Source organism: Patiria miniata, unplaced genomic scaffold, assembly GCF_015706575.1.
Source record: "Patiria miniata isolate m_02_andy unplaced genomic scaffold, ASM1570657v1 HiC_scaffold_12, whole genome shotgun sequence".
In the NCBI taxonomy this organism is placed as follows: domain Eukaryota; kingdom Metazoa; phylum Echinodermata; class Asteroidea; order Valvatida; family Asterinidae; genus Patiria; species Patiria miniata.
Window position 1 is genome coordinate 6,002,582 of NW_024037050.1, and position 12,126 is coordinate 6,014,707.

Consider the following 12,126-nt stretch of genomic DNA (forward strand, 5'->3'; position numbering starts at 1 on the left):
ACTATTGAGAAAAAACAAAGATCTTTGCATACCTCCACGAAAGTTGGCATTAAGATATATTCGGAAAGAAGAAAACGAAAAGAAAAACGCGATACAGAAAAATGGCACAGATTTCATTAATACACAAACTCAATTTTTGAAGCCAAAGGCAATCATTTTATTTGGAAAACGCAATCATAGAACTTTCATTTTTCAAAGAGACATGTCACATCAAATAAAACCGAAATATGTCTTGAGACGCTTTAAAAGATGAAAGACTTTCTATACACACATGCACAATTTGTAATATATTTCTATACAACATGTAGTTTGAAATTGCTTTGAATGTAGAATTGCACTTAGAAGTGATAAAAGTGTAAATAACTGTCTACTGCATACATTATGTATAAAGTATAATTTAAATTCCTTCATATTACTTTGTTTTTAATCTGCACTTGGTGTTCTCTTAAGGGGAGAAACATGGTTAAAATGTTTGCATATTTCGATGAATAACTAAACAATTAAATAACCTATTAATGTCATTATGAAAAAAAAATAATTTCCACTTAAATTTTTGCCTCAGACAGATAAAAGTTTTCGAAGTTTTAACTTGCATATATTTGACTTGATTGTCGGAATCTGAACTGAATACAATCATTCTACACTGAAATAGCTTGATTGACCATATTCAGGCTGGAGGTCCTGGTACACATGTAAATATTTGGTTTGAAATATTTTGTTTGACCTTTTATGTTTCCAGACTAATTTTTTTTTTAACAGGGATGGGGGGAGGCAAGTTCCCGATTTTCTAATATTTCAGGCTTTCGAGTTTTCTTACTTTTTTTTTTACGTTGCTCCAGACCTTCTTTTCCTGTTTTTTTTTCTCTCTACAAATTTCGAATTTTTTTGTCCTACAACTCTGACAAATGAACTCTCATTGAATATTTTTTTTTCATAACAGCGTTACACACTGTCATATGTAAATCACACAATAAAGGACTTGGGCACAGAGTACTGCATCTGTACTTCCAAGAGATTTAGTTGAGGATGGAGCACAATTGTGTTGTGAGTACAGAACATGCCAAATGAGGCTTATGATGCTGTGGACATGGATGAGTATCAACGAAAACTACTCCTAAAAGCCCACAAAAGTCCTACTTTTATCCTGATTTTGTCCTTCCATGTCCTACTTTTTGTCCTGATTTTGTGTGTGAAAATGTTGATGCTATTGTTCTTCTTGTTCACTTTGGTCTGCCTAAAAGCCTGATATTTGAGTAGTAGAACTATTCACTTTCCCCCTACATCCGTTGTCTAGGGTTAGTCATATTCTAACTTCACATTTTTGTAAACAAAGTACATGTACAATGTACAACCAAACATAAAATGAAACCAACTCGACACCCTAACCCTTACTTTATGATACTGAAAACGTTGCTTTGAAACATCAATTAGTAATTGCTTTAAAAAGGTCATACAATGCTAGGCAATGATATCTTATTCAGCAGGATCATGTGTGATGGAAATTTAAGAAATTCAAAATTAGGCACTGACGTTGCTATGGATTGACCAATCAGTATCCAGGTTTCAAGTCTGCACAGTATGGGCCTTTTTCGAAACCCTGGCTTCATCTTCGTTTCGGCTTAAGGAAATGTTAGGCCCCAACTTCGGGAAGTCCAGCTACACTTTGGTGCCTGTTCTGCTTCAGGAACATTCAATCGGTTGATATGAAGCCGATGTAAGAGCTTGCCTCTAACCGATTCAGAAGTTGGAGGCAAAGCCGACACCGAGAACGTTCGAAAGCCCCCTTATGTCTTCATTGACATTTGGCCACATCGCTTGTTGTCTGTGGCAAAATGCCTTTGTTATAAAAATTCATTTACAATTTTCCAAACATTTTTAGGAAAACGAACTTCGGGAAGAATTCCTTCCGTAGTGACACCTCAAAATTCAATCACAAATAGTTCAAAACAAAACTTTATAAAATCACCACAAACAAATGTCTTTAACAATAAACACTCACTGCAATATAACTGAAATAACTATTCACGGAAATAAATAATTCACATATAGGCACAATAGAAAAATGTCTGTGGACCTGCTCTGTGAAGAAAATAACGTCTTAAATTTGCACTTTTTAGTGTCTCAATTAACAGTTAGAAACGTGGAGAAAAACATAACTTAAGACTTGAAAATTAACTCTGCTTTATTGTACACAAGTAATAAGTGATATATGGTACAAAATGAAGCGTGACGTGTGACGACATGTGTGTGTCCTGACCGTGACAACATCGAACGCCCAGCGCTGAATTGGATATGGAACAACGCATCATCTACAAGCTTGGAACGCTCACGCCAGGCGGTTTGAATGTGGATTTTTCTGCATTCAAACAGACCGTCCAGCTCCGATGAAGGCCCATTGTGGCTGAAAATTTAGCCAGAATAATTCCCGGTGACCACCGCTTTTACTTTTGTTTTCATCACTTAATAAGTGGTATATCTGTGCAATATCAAAAAAAATTTGTGAATAAAAATAACTTTGCTTAACCAGTGCATTGTTATGTGATTTTCCGAGCTCATTTTATGCACTGCAGTTTCGAACTTTGAAAAAAAACACCCAAAAGCATAACAGAGACCAAAACATATTTCAAAATGCACATGTTTCATATTTCAAACTTGTAATTATGATATGAACTCTTATTTGTAGAGAAGGACACAGTTTACAAGTGTTATACAGATATATAGTATATTTCTATATTTCAGCCATAGAACACATAAAAATAAACCAATACATGTATAATAAATCTGAAACATAGAGATAAATATTGTCTATCTTTCAAAATTGGAAAATGTATAACCAGTCTATTTCAGCAATATTTACATAGATGTATTTCAAAGGCAACATTATATCAGACAGTAGTTACATTCAATACATAGACTCATCTTATGTTTTGTCATTAAAAAAAGTAGGGTAAAAAATTGTCTTATTTGCACGTCTCTACAGGTAAAGCACTAACAAGGGCACATATGCCATTGAATTGAATAGATCAATTGATTATAAAATACATATTTGTACACATGTGTCTTTATTGACATACTTTGTGTTTGCTTTCTCTTGTGCATCAAATTTACAAAGGACACTTTACACACAATAAAACCCTTATGTCTGTGATGTGAACCTGAGGTCATAATTATTCGTGAGCTAGCCTCCGGTCATTGGCCAAATACTTCAGGTTCATGATTATTTATGATCGAGCCTAACTGTAATTGGCCAAGTACTTCAGGTTTGTGATTATTTATGATCTAGCTTCATGGTCATTGGCCAAATACTTCGGGTTCATGATTATTCATGATTGAGCCTAACTGTAATTGGCCAAATACTTCAGGTTCATGATTATTTATGATCGAGCCTAACTGTAATTGGCCAAGTACTTCAGGTTCGTGATTATTTATGATCTAGCTTCATGGTCATTGGCCAAATACTTCAGGTTCATGATTATTCATGATCGAGCCTAACTGTAATTGGCCAAGTACTTCAGGTTCATGATTATTTATGATCTAGCTTCATGGTCATTGGCCAAATACTTCGGGTTCATGATTATTCATGATCGAGCCTAACTGTAATTGGCCAAGTACTTCAGGTTCATCTGACTTTCAAACTATGTTTCAGTATAATTTTTCCAAGCATAATGCTCATGACTAGTATCAATTCTCCCACGTATTCTGGTTTTTTTTCCCCTTTAAAATGCTGCTAATGAGCTGGTTCATGATAAAAGAATGGCCCTCTGGGTTGATTTCCGGAGTAGGGCTTTGACATCAAAGGTGCCGTCGTTTGAGACCAGGATTTCCTTGCGCTTTAGCTGGCTGGTGGGAGATCTAACAAAACAAGGAAACAAAGTGAAAGACCAGAATTATTTTAGTGAAAAGAAACAATGGGCTAGATAGTTTTTCCTTTTCTGGCGGACCGAGACAGTCATGTTCATGCTCCAATGTAGAATGGTGTATCAGAAGTCTGACTATTTCAAGGCATGTAGGATCATTTGCATTTATCCCAAAAGCAGCCTAGCCAATTATTATCAAAGAGCTCGTTTGGATTAAAGATCGTACTGGTACTAAATACTTTCATTTAGGAGAAATCAAGAAATATAGATCTGATTTCCAACGATCAGTCAATTGACTGAACGTTGGAAACCAAATGTAATGTCGACAGAATTGTGTTTCGTGATCAAAAAGTTGCGAGTTGGATTCGCACTGGTTTCTCAAAGAAGTGTAATATGCACCGAGGTGAAACTTCAACAGAGTCGGTTTTGAACATTCTGCTTTGGATTTTGAGTGGTGGTATTATCTGAAATGGACTAAATACATGAAAAGCAAATGATCCTATATGCCTGGAAAACATGTTTGGAAAAACTGAACACAATGGTAAAGAAAACCCAAATCCAAAATCCAGTTCCATTAAATCACAAGTCTGGTCACAAGTACATCACAAGTCTAGTCACAAGTACATCACAAGTCAATTCACAAGTACATCACAAGTCCAGTCACAAGTAAATCACAAGTCTGGCCACAAGTACATCACAAGTCTGGCCACAAGCAAATCACAAATAGATCACAAGTCAATTCATAAAGTAAAGTTCATCAGATCGAGCTATGAGGCACAAAGATCAGACTAGGGGAGGGATAGTGCCGCCTCATATTCCTGTAGTTGCCAAACGATTCGCCTACACGAGGATGCATCGGCCAAGTGAAGGTCTATTAATTCAATTGTGGCTCTTTGTTTCTACATGACTTCCAGCTGTCACTCCTTGACATCCTAATCAAAGTGCGATGACTTCTGACCGCCCCCTTGCCCCCCCCCTCCCAACAAGCAAGAAATCTCTAATCATCCGACCATAGTTTGATTCTCTGCAAATCGAGGAAATCACAAGTTTCATATGTTTATGTTTTTTTTCTTTTATTCCCTTCAAGTGTATAATAATATACCTTGAGGGGGTGATTCGCACCCACGGAGAGAGGAGATTGTATATATTTTCATGCTTGGCGGGTTCGGGTTGAGGATGAAGGGGCACTATAACCAAATTAACCGCACTGTTGATTCTACGAGGACATACTCTAGGGGTCATTTCCAAACGGGGGAAAAAACAAAGATGACCCTGTCTTTTTTTTAAATCAAATTTTATATCCATTGAATTGATGTTTCTTTATCAACTCAATGTTATACCTCCAATGCCATTTGGAAGCACCGGTGTACTTAAGTCGTTTTCTACAGTTCATCAAGCTCTGGGCGGGCGGGGGGGGGGGGGGGGGGGGGGGGGGGGGGGGGGGGGGGGGGGGGGGGGGGGACACAGTTCAAACTAGGGGGGACACAGTTCAAACTAGGGGGGGGGGGGATACACCACAAGAAAAAACACACTTGTTTATCATTTTTACTTGTTGCTCGTTAGGGGGCCCGGCCCCACTGGGTACCCCCTTGGCGACAGGCCTGCAAACATACATTCTGTGCAAAGTTGTCCTTTCCGTCAAATCAATCAAGTGACTGTTTTCAACAGTTGACAGCTCCCAGCCTACATAAAGCAGGATTGACTGGCTGTGACTGTTTATGTAGCTTGATCCAGCTATGCTTTGACTGTAGGTGATTGATCAATCAGCCAGCTGTGCCTACCATTTGCCTGCTTTTGTCTGTTGACTGAATTCGACTAGTCACAGTGCTTGCTTGAAATATGATCCGACTGTTGGTGACTAGCCTGTGTAACAGGCATGACAGGGAAGAGGACAAAGGCCCCAGATTTCAATATTGACACTACTTAAACCTGAAGGCAGCCGGTTCGTTTCGCCTCAGATCACTTGAATGAATCATCAATTATCCACGACCAAATCCTTCAAAACTACCGCCAGTAATGGAAGAAAAAATTCAGCGTGGCATGGATATTATCATTCTCTAAATTCCGAACAATCCTGAAACTAAGCCAACCTTGAAGCATGCACAATGAAATATTTAAAGCTATAATCCATCATTTGTAATTTGTGCATTTTGTTCGTTTGAAGCAACAAAAGGGTTCAAAATCTAATGAAGGATACTGAACAACTAACCTGATGAAGTTTCAGCTAAGCTTCAGCTGTACATATCGAGAAAAACAGCATTCTAAGATCTCAATTTCAAATCAAAAGTTACTGAATCATGTTTTGAATTGTTTTGAATTGCAGCCATACGCGACGTAGCGCACTGATCCGACGAATTATAACAACCGCGCGCGCGTGTGCGTCGTTCCAATACTTGTGCGCGCTGCGCTGAATAACAAAACGAACTACTAATTTAAATTTTCCTACGGTGCTTCTTAAGAATCACCGTTGGAAATGCCTTCTTTCGTTGATTACTTCAAAATGACAGCTTCCCAGAAGGAATAATTTCACAGGGAGTTTAGTTCCCTTACTATCTTTCAACCAAGTTTGTTTTTCAACAATAATTACGCCAGTTACTTTTCGGATGGCTGCAAATGATGGACTATAGCTTTAAAATGGTCAGGAATCGGCAAGAATATGACCATCAGGCATTAGCCATTTATGACGATTCAAAGGGTCCATGAAATATAAAGCGCCATATGTTTAAAATTATTTTGAAATTTGAAAAAAAGAAATTGACTGGAGCTGGGTTTGAACCTGTGATCTCCGGATTGCCATTCTGGTGCTCTACCAACCGAGCTATCCAGCCCTATGTTGGCGGTTCCTTTTTTGTCAATGTCTTTGGCACGATCCCTGGCTACATGGCATGTGCGGGTTTATGGCTTCTGACTAGCGCCCTTTGAACAAAGACATCAATGGGGAACCGCCAACATAGGGCTGGACAGCTCAGTTGGTAGAGCACTGGAGCGGCAATCTGGAGGTCGGAGGTTCAAACCCTACTCCAGTCCATTTCTTTGTTCAACGTTAACAGCATTTATAATGCATCCAGCCACTTTCCCTATTGTGCTTTTTTTTTTTTTTTTTTTAAATGTTAAAAAGGGTACTCGACACAAGAAGTAAACCCACTTACAAATTTGTCTTTTCTTGTTTGCAAGAATCCCCCTCTTGGGCGAAGGTCACACTCTTCCTTCTTCCCTCAGTAGGTGACTGGCTGTCATTGGACAAACTGCTGGCACCACTGGAGGGGATGGAGCCATTTGCATAGCCGTTAACTAGACGTGTCTGTTGGCCATTCTGGGACAGCGGTTGTGTTGGAAACTGCTGCCGTTGCTGCTGCTGCTGCTGTGAATGTGGCAGCCGTTCTAGATGGTTGTGATTGCTGCTTTGCAGCTGCTGTATTCTGTTGAGTATCTGTTTCTGCCGTGGGTGGTGCTGGTGCAAATTTTGGTGCTGCTCCTGCTGCTTGTGTTTCGGTTGTTGATCTGGTAGCGTAGGATTTGCTTGCTGCTGTTGTTGCTGCTTTTTCTGCACGCCTTGCCACAGATGCTGTTGCTGCCCCTGCTGCTGGGCTGTTACTTGTCTATAGTTTGCTTCAGTTCTACTCTGATTAGTAGGAGTCTTGTGCGTGTCATCTATGCCGGACTGATCCTCATTTGATGAGGACTCTGTTGAGTGGGACACGGCAGCTGTTGTTGAGGCGACTCCATTATGGTTTGCGTGACTTTGATGTCGATCACCATGTTCTGGAGATTGCTGTTTTTGAAAATGAAACAGAATTGGGAACTCTCAGAACAACCAAAGGAACAACAAGGAATGTTGGGGGGGGGGGGAATTCTGGTGGACCCCTAAGATTTGACTTATGTGGTTAGCATGACTTTACTCATAAGCAGGGGTTGTGGGTCCGAGTCCGAGCAAGCTGGTGAAAGTTTGTTTTCTTATACAAATTCTTGAAATGCTCTCAGCATACAGAGTTCTAGCACTTCATTTTTGAATTGCCATCTCAATGTACTTGCATGGCACACGTTAGAATGTTTGCTGTCAGAAGACTCGTCCATTACTACTGTACATGTATGTGGAGAAAATTCAATATCAATTCCTCATGAAATAGTGGTTTCTTTTTATATACATAACTATGTGCACATACCAGTTTTTGTTGTTGATACGGCACACGGTAAGGTAGTTCATCTTCAGGCATTTCATCGGTGTCATGGTAACCGAATCCATGGAGTGTTCCCGGAATAGGTACATCACTACGGAAGAAAAACAAAAATTATATGAGGCATTTTCCGGAAATGGTACGATTCCCAACGCAGTGCCGACAAAGCGTTCGCCCCAGAGAGGGAACTTGTCAACTTCATTATCCATTCTTACAGATATTATCCTACAGTGAATCATCTGCCCGACACTATTAACATGCAGAAGCACACAAACACATACGCATCAGGATAATAGAAAAAAAAAGTCCTGTTATTCACAGAAAAATTAAAATGACATCCTGTGCATCAAAATAAATAAATAAATAAACAAAATATATAAAAACATTAAAAATAAAAGTGCTTAGTCGTTCTTCCCTCTTGCCTAGCGTGAAATAAATGCTGTTTGAGAATATATCTATAAAGGGATGTCAACTTTTCCCATGATGCACTGCAACAAATGGCCTCTCCCTGATAACCAACCTCATTCCCATGGGTACAATGTTGCTGCGTCATACTGGTTCCCATCATGCCTTGTGCGATCTTAACCCCTGCAATTGTGTAGTTTAAATATCTCACTATTTGGGAGAAGTAAATCAGGACTGCAATCGATGTGTTTAATGCCCGATGCAGTGCTTTCAATTTTGATTGTTTTTTTTAAAGAATCAATCCTTTCAAAGATGAGATTTTGACGTCATGTTAGGCCACATAAAAAAAAAACATGTTTAGCGTCCTGCCTTTTAAAAAAAAGGACGCGAAAGGCCTTTTTCCCCCCTCCAAAATGGCCGCCTGACCGGGCTATTTTTCATGATGGCCCCAGCTTTTTTTTAAATGGCCGCCATTTGACTCAGGAAATGACACACCAGCTTTATATGGGCTAGATGAAACAGACAAAGAGGCCAAAATGATGTTTCTGTTGAAAGTTTAACATGTTTCATTTTTTATTTGGCCTTATAGAGCAAGGATTTGTATTAACTGTGCGTACCTCTGTCGTCCCTTTTACAATACAAGATACAGTTGTTTGATGTAAAGCAAGGCTTCTAGACTCCATATCGTACAAGCATCACGCAGTCTTGAAATGGTCATATGTGACGTAACGTGCAGGAGATAACACGCAAGTGTACATAGGGCATGAACCTTCAAAATACGAAGGAATGAATGCGCACTCAGCCCATAGAGTCAACCTGGTAACCTCTTGGTAGTGTTTCTATTGTAAAATTCTCCTACTGTAGAATTCCTACCTTTCATCCTCATCCTGACAAGACGATTCACTGATAGGGGGTGGTTGGTTCACTTCCTTGGCTATTCGGTTGTAGTAATCGCTGTCGCTGGACGGGCCTGCCTCCTTCAACTCACTGAAGCAACGAAGCAATAACATGAAAGGACAACGGATATCAGGCCTGTGTTACTTCTGTTACCTGGCAACTATGTGGCCAAGTCAGTCACAAGCCATATCACAAGTTCCGTCACAAGTCACAGGGCACGAACATAAAACCGGACAACTTGACTTCTGATTATGACTGGATGACAAAAAACACCTGGTTCAATAGCTCTGTCAGTTCTGCATTTTTTGCAATAAGTTGGGCTCCATACCCTGAATAGTTTGAGCACATATCCAAAAGGTGTGGATATTGTGGCTTTTTTATCTGAAGACATAATAAAAACTGTACACAATGTAACCTTGATATCCCAAAAATGGGCCTTACAGATTTTTTTTTCACAGATAAAGAAAGGATGGTATCTGCATGCAGTGGTGCTGATGACAAGAACCTTTAACAGTGACCATGTCATTTATCCAGTGCATGAAAAAAGAAAGAAAACTAAAACCTGAACAATAAATTCACAAACAATTTGTTTTTATATATCTACTTCACTTCCACCTACTCCGATAAGGCCCACCTCATATCAACTATTCCTCAGACAACAGCCTGTTGAGTGCAACAGAATTTGGACATTTCACAACGCAATGCGCCACCAAGAGTTTGCCACAGAGAGTCAATTTTTCAAGTTTACGGTCGACAAAACAAGGCCCATTTGAACGAGTATCAGTAGACAACTTGAGCTAATTTGTTAAGAATTGGGGCAAAGCGTTCTGCCGCCTTACAAAAAACACCACATTGATGAAAAGAAAAGAAAAGGGAAAACAGATACTCGAATCATACACTTACGAAACTACTGACCAGACAAACTGACAATTTCAAATAGCCTGCGCTGCGAATTTGTCCACCATCTCCCACAATGCACTGGGAAAAAATGAACTCTCCGTGGCACACTCTTGGTGGTGCACTGCATTGTGAAACCCCCAAATTCACCAGCTAGAAGAAACATGTTAGATCCACATAGATATCCAACTGACAATGCCCACTGTGCGATTTTGGACGCATGGGTGCTTTTGAGGAATCCTTGGCTTCAATACCGGAAAATAAATACTAAAAGGCCCCAATTCTCCACTGATTCTCTCACCCAGTCTGTGGTCCGCTCCGTCTGTAGACCTTATCCGATGTGCCGCCGTCTCCAAAGCTGTCGTAGTACGACACGTCCTCTGGTGAGAAGGGCGTCTTGACCTCGCGTGACCTCTGCAGGTGTTTCAGCCGGCGTTCGGACAGCGCCGTCTTGCCGCTGTGGAGGACTTTCTGGATCTGGATGGCGCCGGTGGACACTGGGTTGTTGGTCCTCTCGGCTGATTGGTGGAACTCAGTCCCATAGTGGTCCACCTAGGGTGTATAATAAAAACAGATTGTGGGCAGTTTCTTAATTCTGGCATCATTCTGAAATAATATAAATTCTGAAGTGAAATCAAATTAAGGTGTTTAAATGTGATGTTTTATGGGAAAAGGGTTGAACATAAGTTACATTGGTGGTATTCTGTTGTTTGTTTCATTGTGATAGAACACTCCATAGTGAAGTTATTATGAGTTTGAAACATATGAAGTTAGGGTAATGTAATAATCAGAAAAATAGTGAAATAGTGAAATAGTTCAGTGCCGTAAATCTGTGCCGGGGTGGGGGCGGGGGGTTGGCTTGCTGGTCACCACATGACACTAGGGGGCGCTGTTCATGATACAGATGTACATCTTATGTATACTTACGCCCCTTAACGTTACATTAAAAAGGCGCATTTAAAGCTTTTGTACTTTTTCTCCCTCTTTCAGCACTACTGAATACATTTTGGTTGTTGGGAAGTTCTAAAAATACCTAAAAATCTGCCTTTTTGTTTTTCACCAGGAAAAGTGAGGGGGGGGGGGGGGAGGAAATTATCCAATAGTTAAGTTTCTGTTTCCGTTTTCCCTATTCAAGCCCATACCTAGTTATGTCAGAGATTTCGGGATAACACATCGCAAAATGTCCATTTTTAAATTTCTCTTCTTTTTAATTTTATTCTGTTCACTCATCCCAGTAACTTGTGACGTGATGAATTCAATTGTAATGACGTGACTAATGAGTGACTACAATATAACTCTTTTTTTGTACAATTTTGGAATGTGGGAGCTAAGTCCCTTTCCTTCATCCTAGTCTGAAAATTTACCATTTCAAACAAAAAGGCACTTTCTTTTTTATTAAACTCAAAATTTTTACTTTCAGACAAAGCGGGCGGGGATCAAAATGGTGTTTTTCCCCCATCATTTTTTTTAAATGTCACATGCCTACTATGCCCCTCCAGTTTTAGAAATCCGCTACCAATTTATTTTCAATCCTAAAATTTTTCAGAATTAAAGAAATCACCTGCAAGAAAAAGTAAATCATCCAGGTTTCCTGCTGTGAGGTGAAGGCTTGCAGCTGTCGATAGAGAGAGCGTTTCTTCCACATTCTCAGCCATCGTTGGAGCAGCAGGGCGGCGTTCCACTGTCGCTGCTCCACGGCCCGTCGGACCTGGCGTCTAGCCAGGAAACCTCTGGCAACTACAAGAGGAACAACGGATTGGTCAGGGGAGAAACTTCATATCCAGGGCAAAAAAGGACAAGTTAGATTGACAGAGTGTACCAAATATAAAGATTATCTCAAAATAATGGATTGGCAAGTTAAAATTATGAACTCGAACACTGTCAGTTGTGTCTTA

The 12,126-nt window shown here is 39.9% G+C and overlaps 1 protein-coding gene across 7 annotated transcripts in view; it reads right to left on the bottom strand.

Moving 5' to 3' along the window:
- Positions 1 to 133: 133 nt before the first annotated feature.
- Positions 134 to 12,126, bottom strand: part of LOC119746307 (myosin-IIIb-like) — a 67,742-nt gene continuing 55,749 nt past the window's right edge. For all 7 annotated transcript variants that reach the window (XM_038223219.1, XM_038223211.1, XM_038223190.1 and 4 more), the window contains 6 exons: positions 11,793 to 11,968; positions 10,533 to 10,783; positions 9,311 to 9,424; positions 8,021 to 8,126; positions 7,007 to 7,629; positions 134 to 3,852 (listed from right to left, as the gene is read on the bottom strand). In XM_038223219.1, coding sequence (XP_038079147.1) covers positions 3,741 to 3,852; positions 7,007 to 7,629; positions 8,021 to 8,126; positions 9,311 to 9,424; positions 10,533 to 10,783; positions 11,793 to 11,968 — 1,382 coding nt within the window. In that variant the 3' untranslated portion in view covers positions 134 to 3,740. The remainder of the gene's footprint in view (positions 3,853 to 7,006; positions 7,630 to 8,020; positions 8,127 to 9,310; positions 9,425 to 10,532; positions 10,784 to 11,792; positions 11,969 to 12,126) is intronic.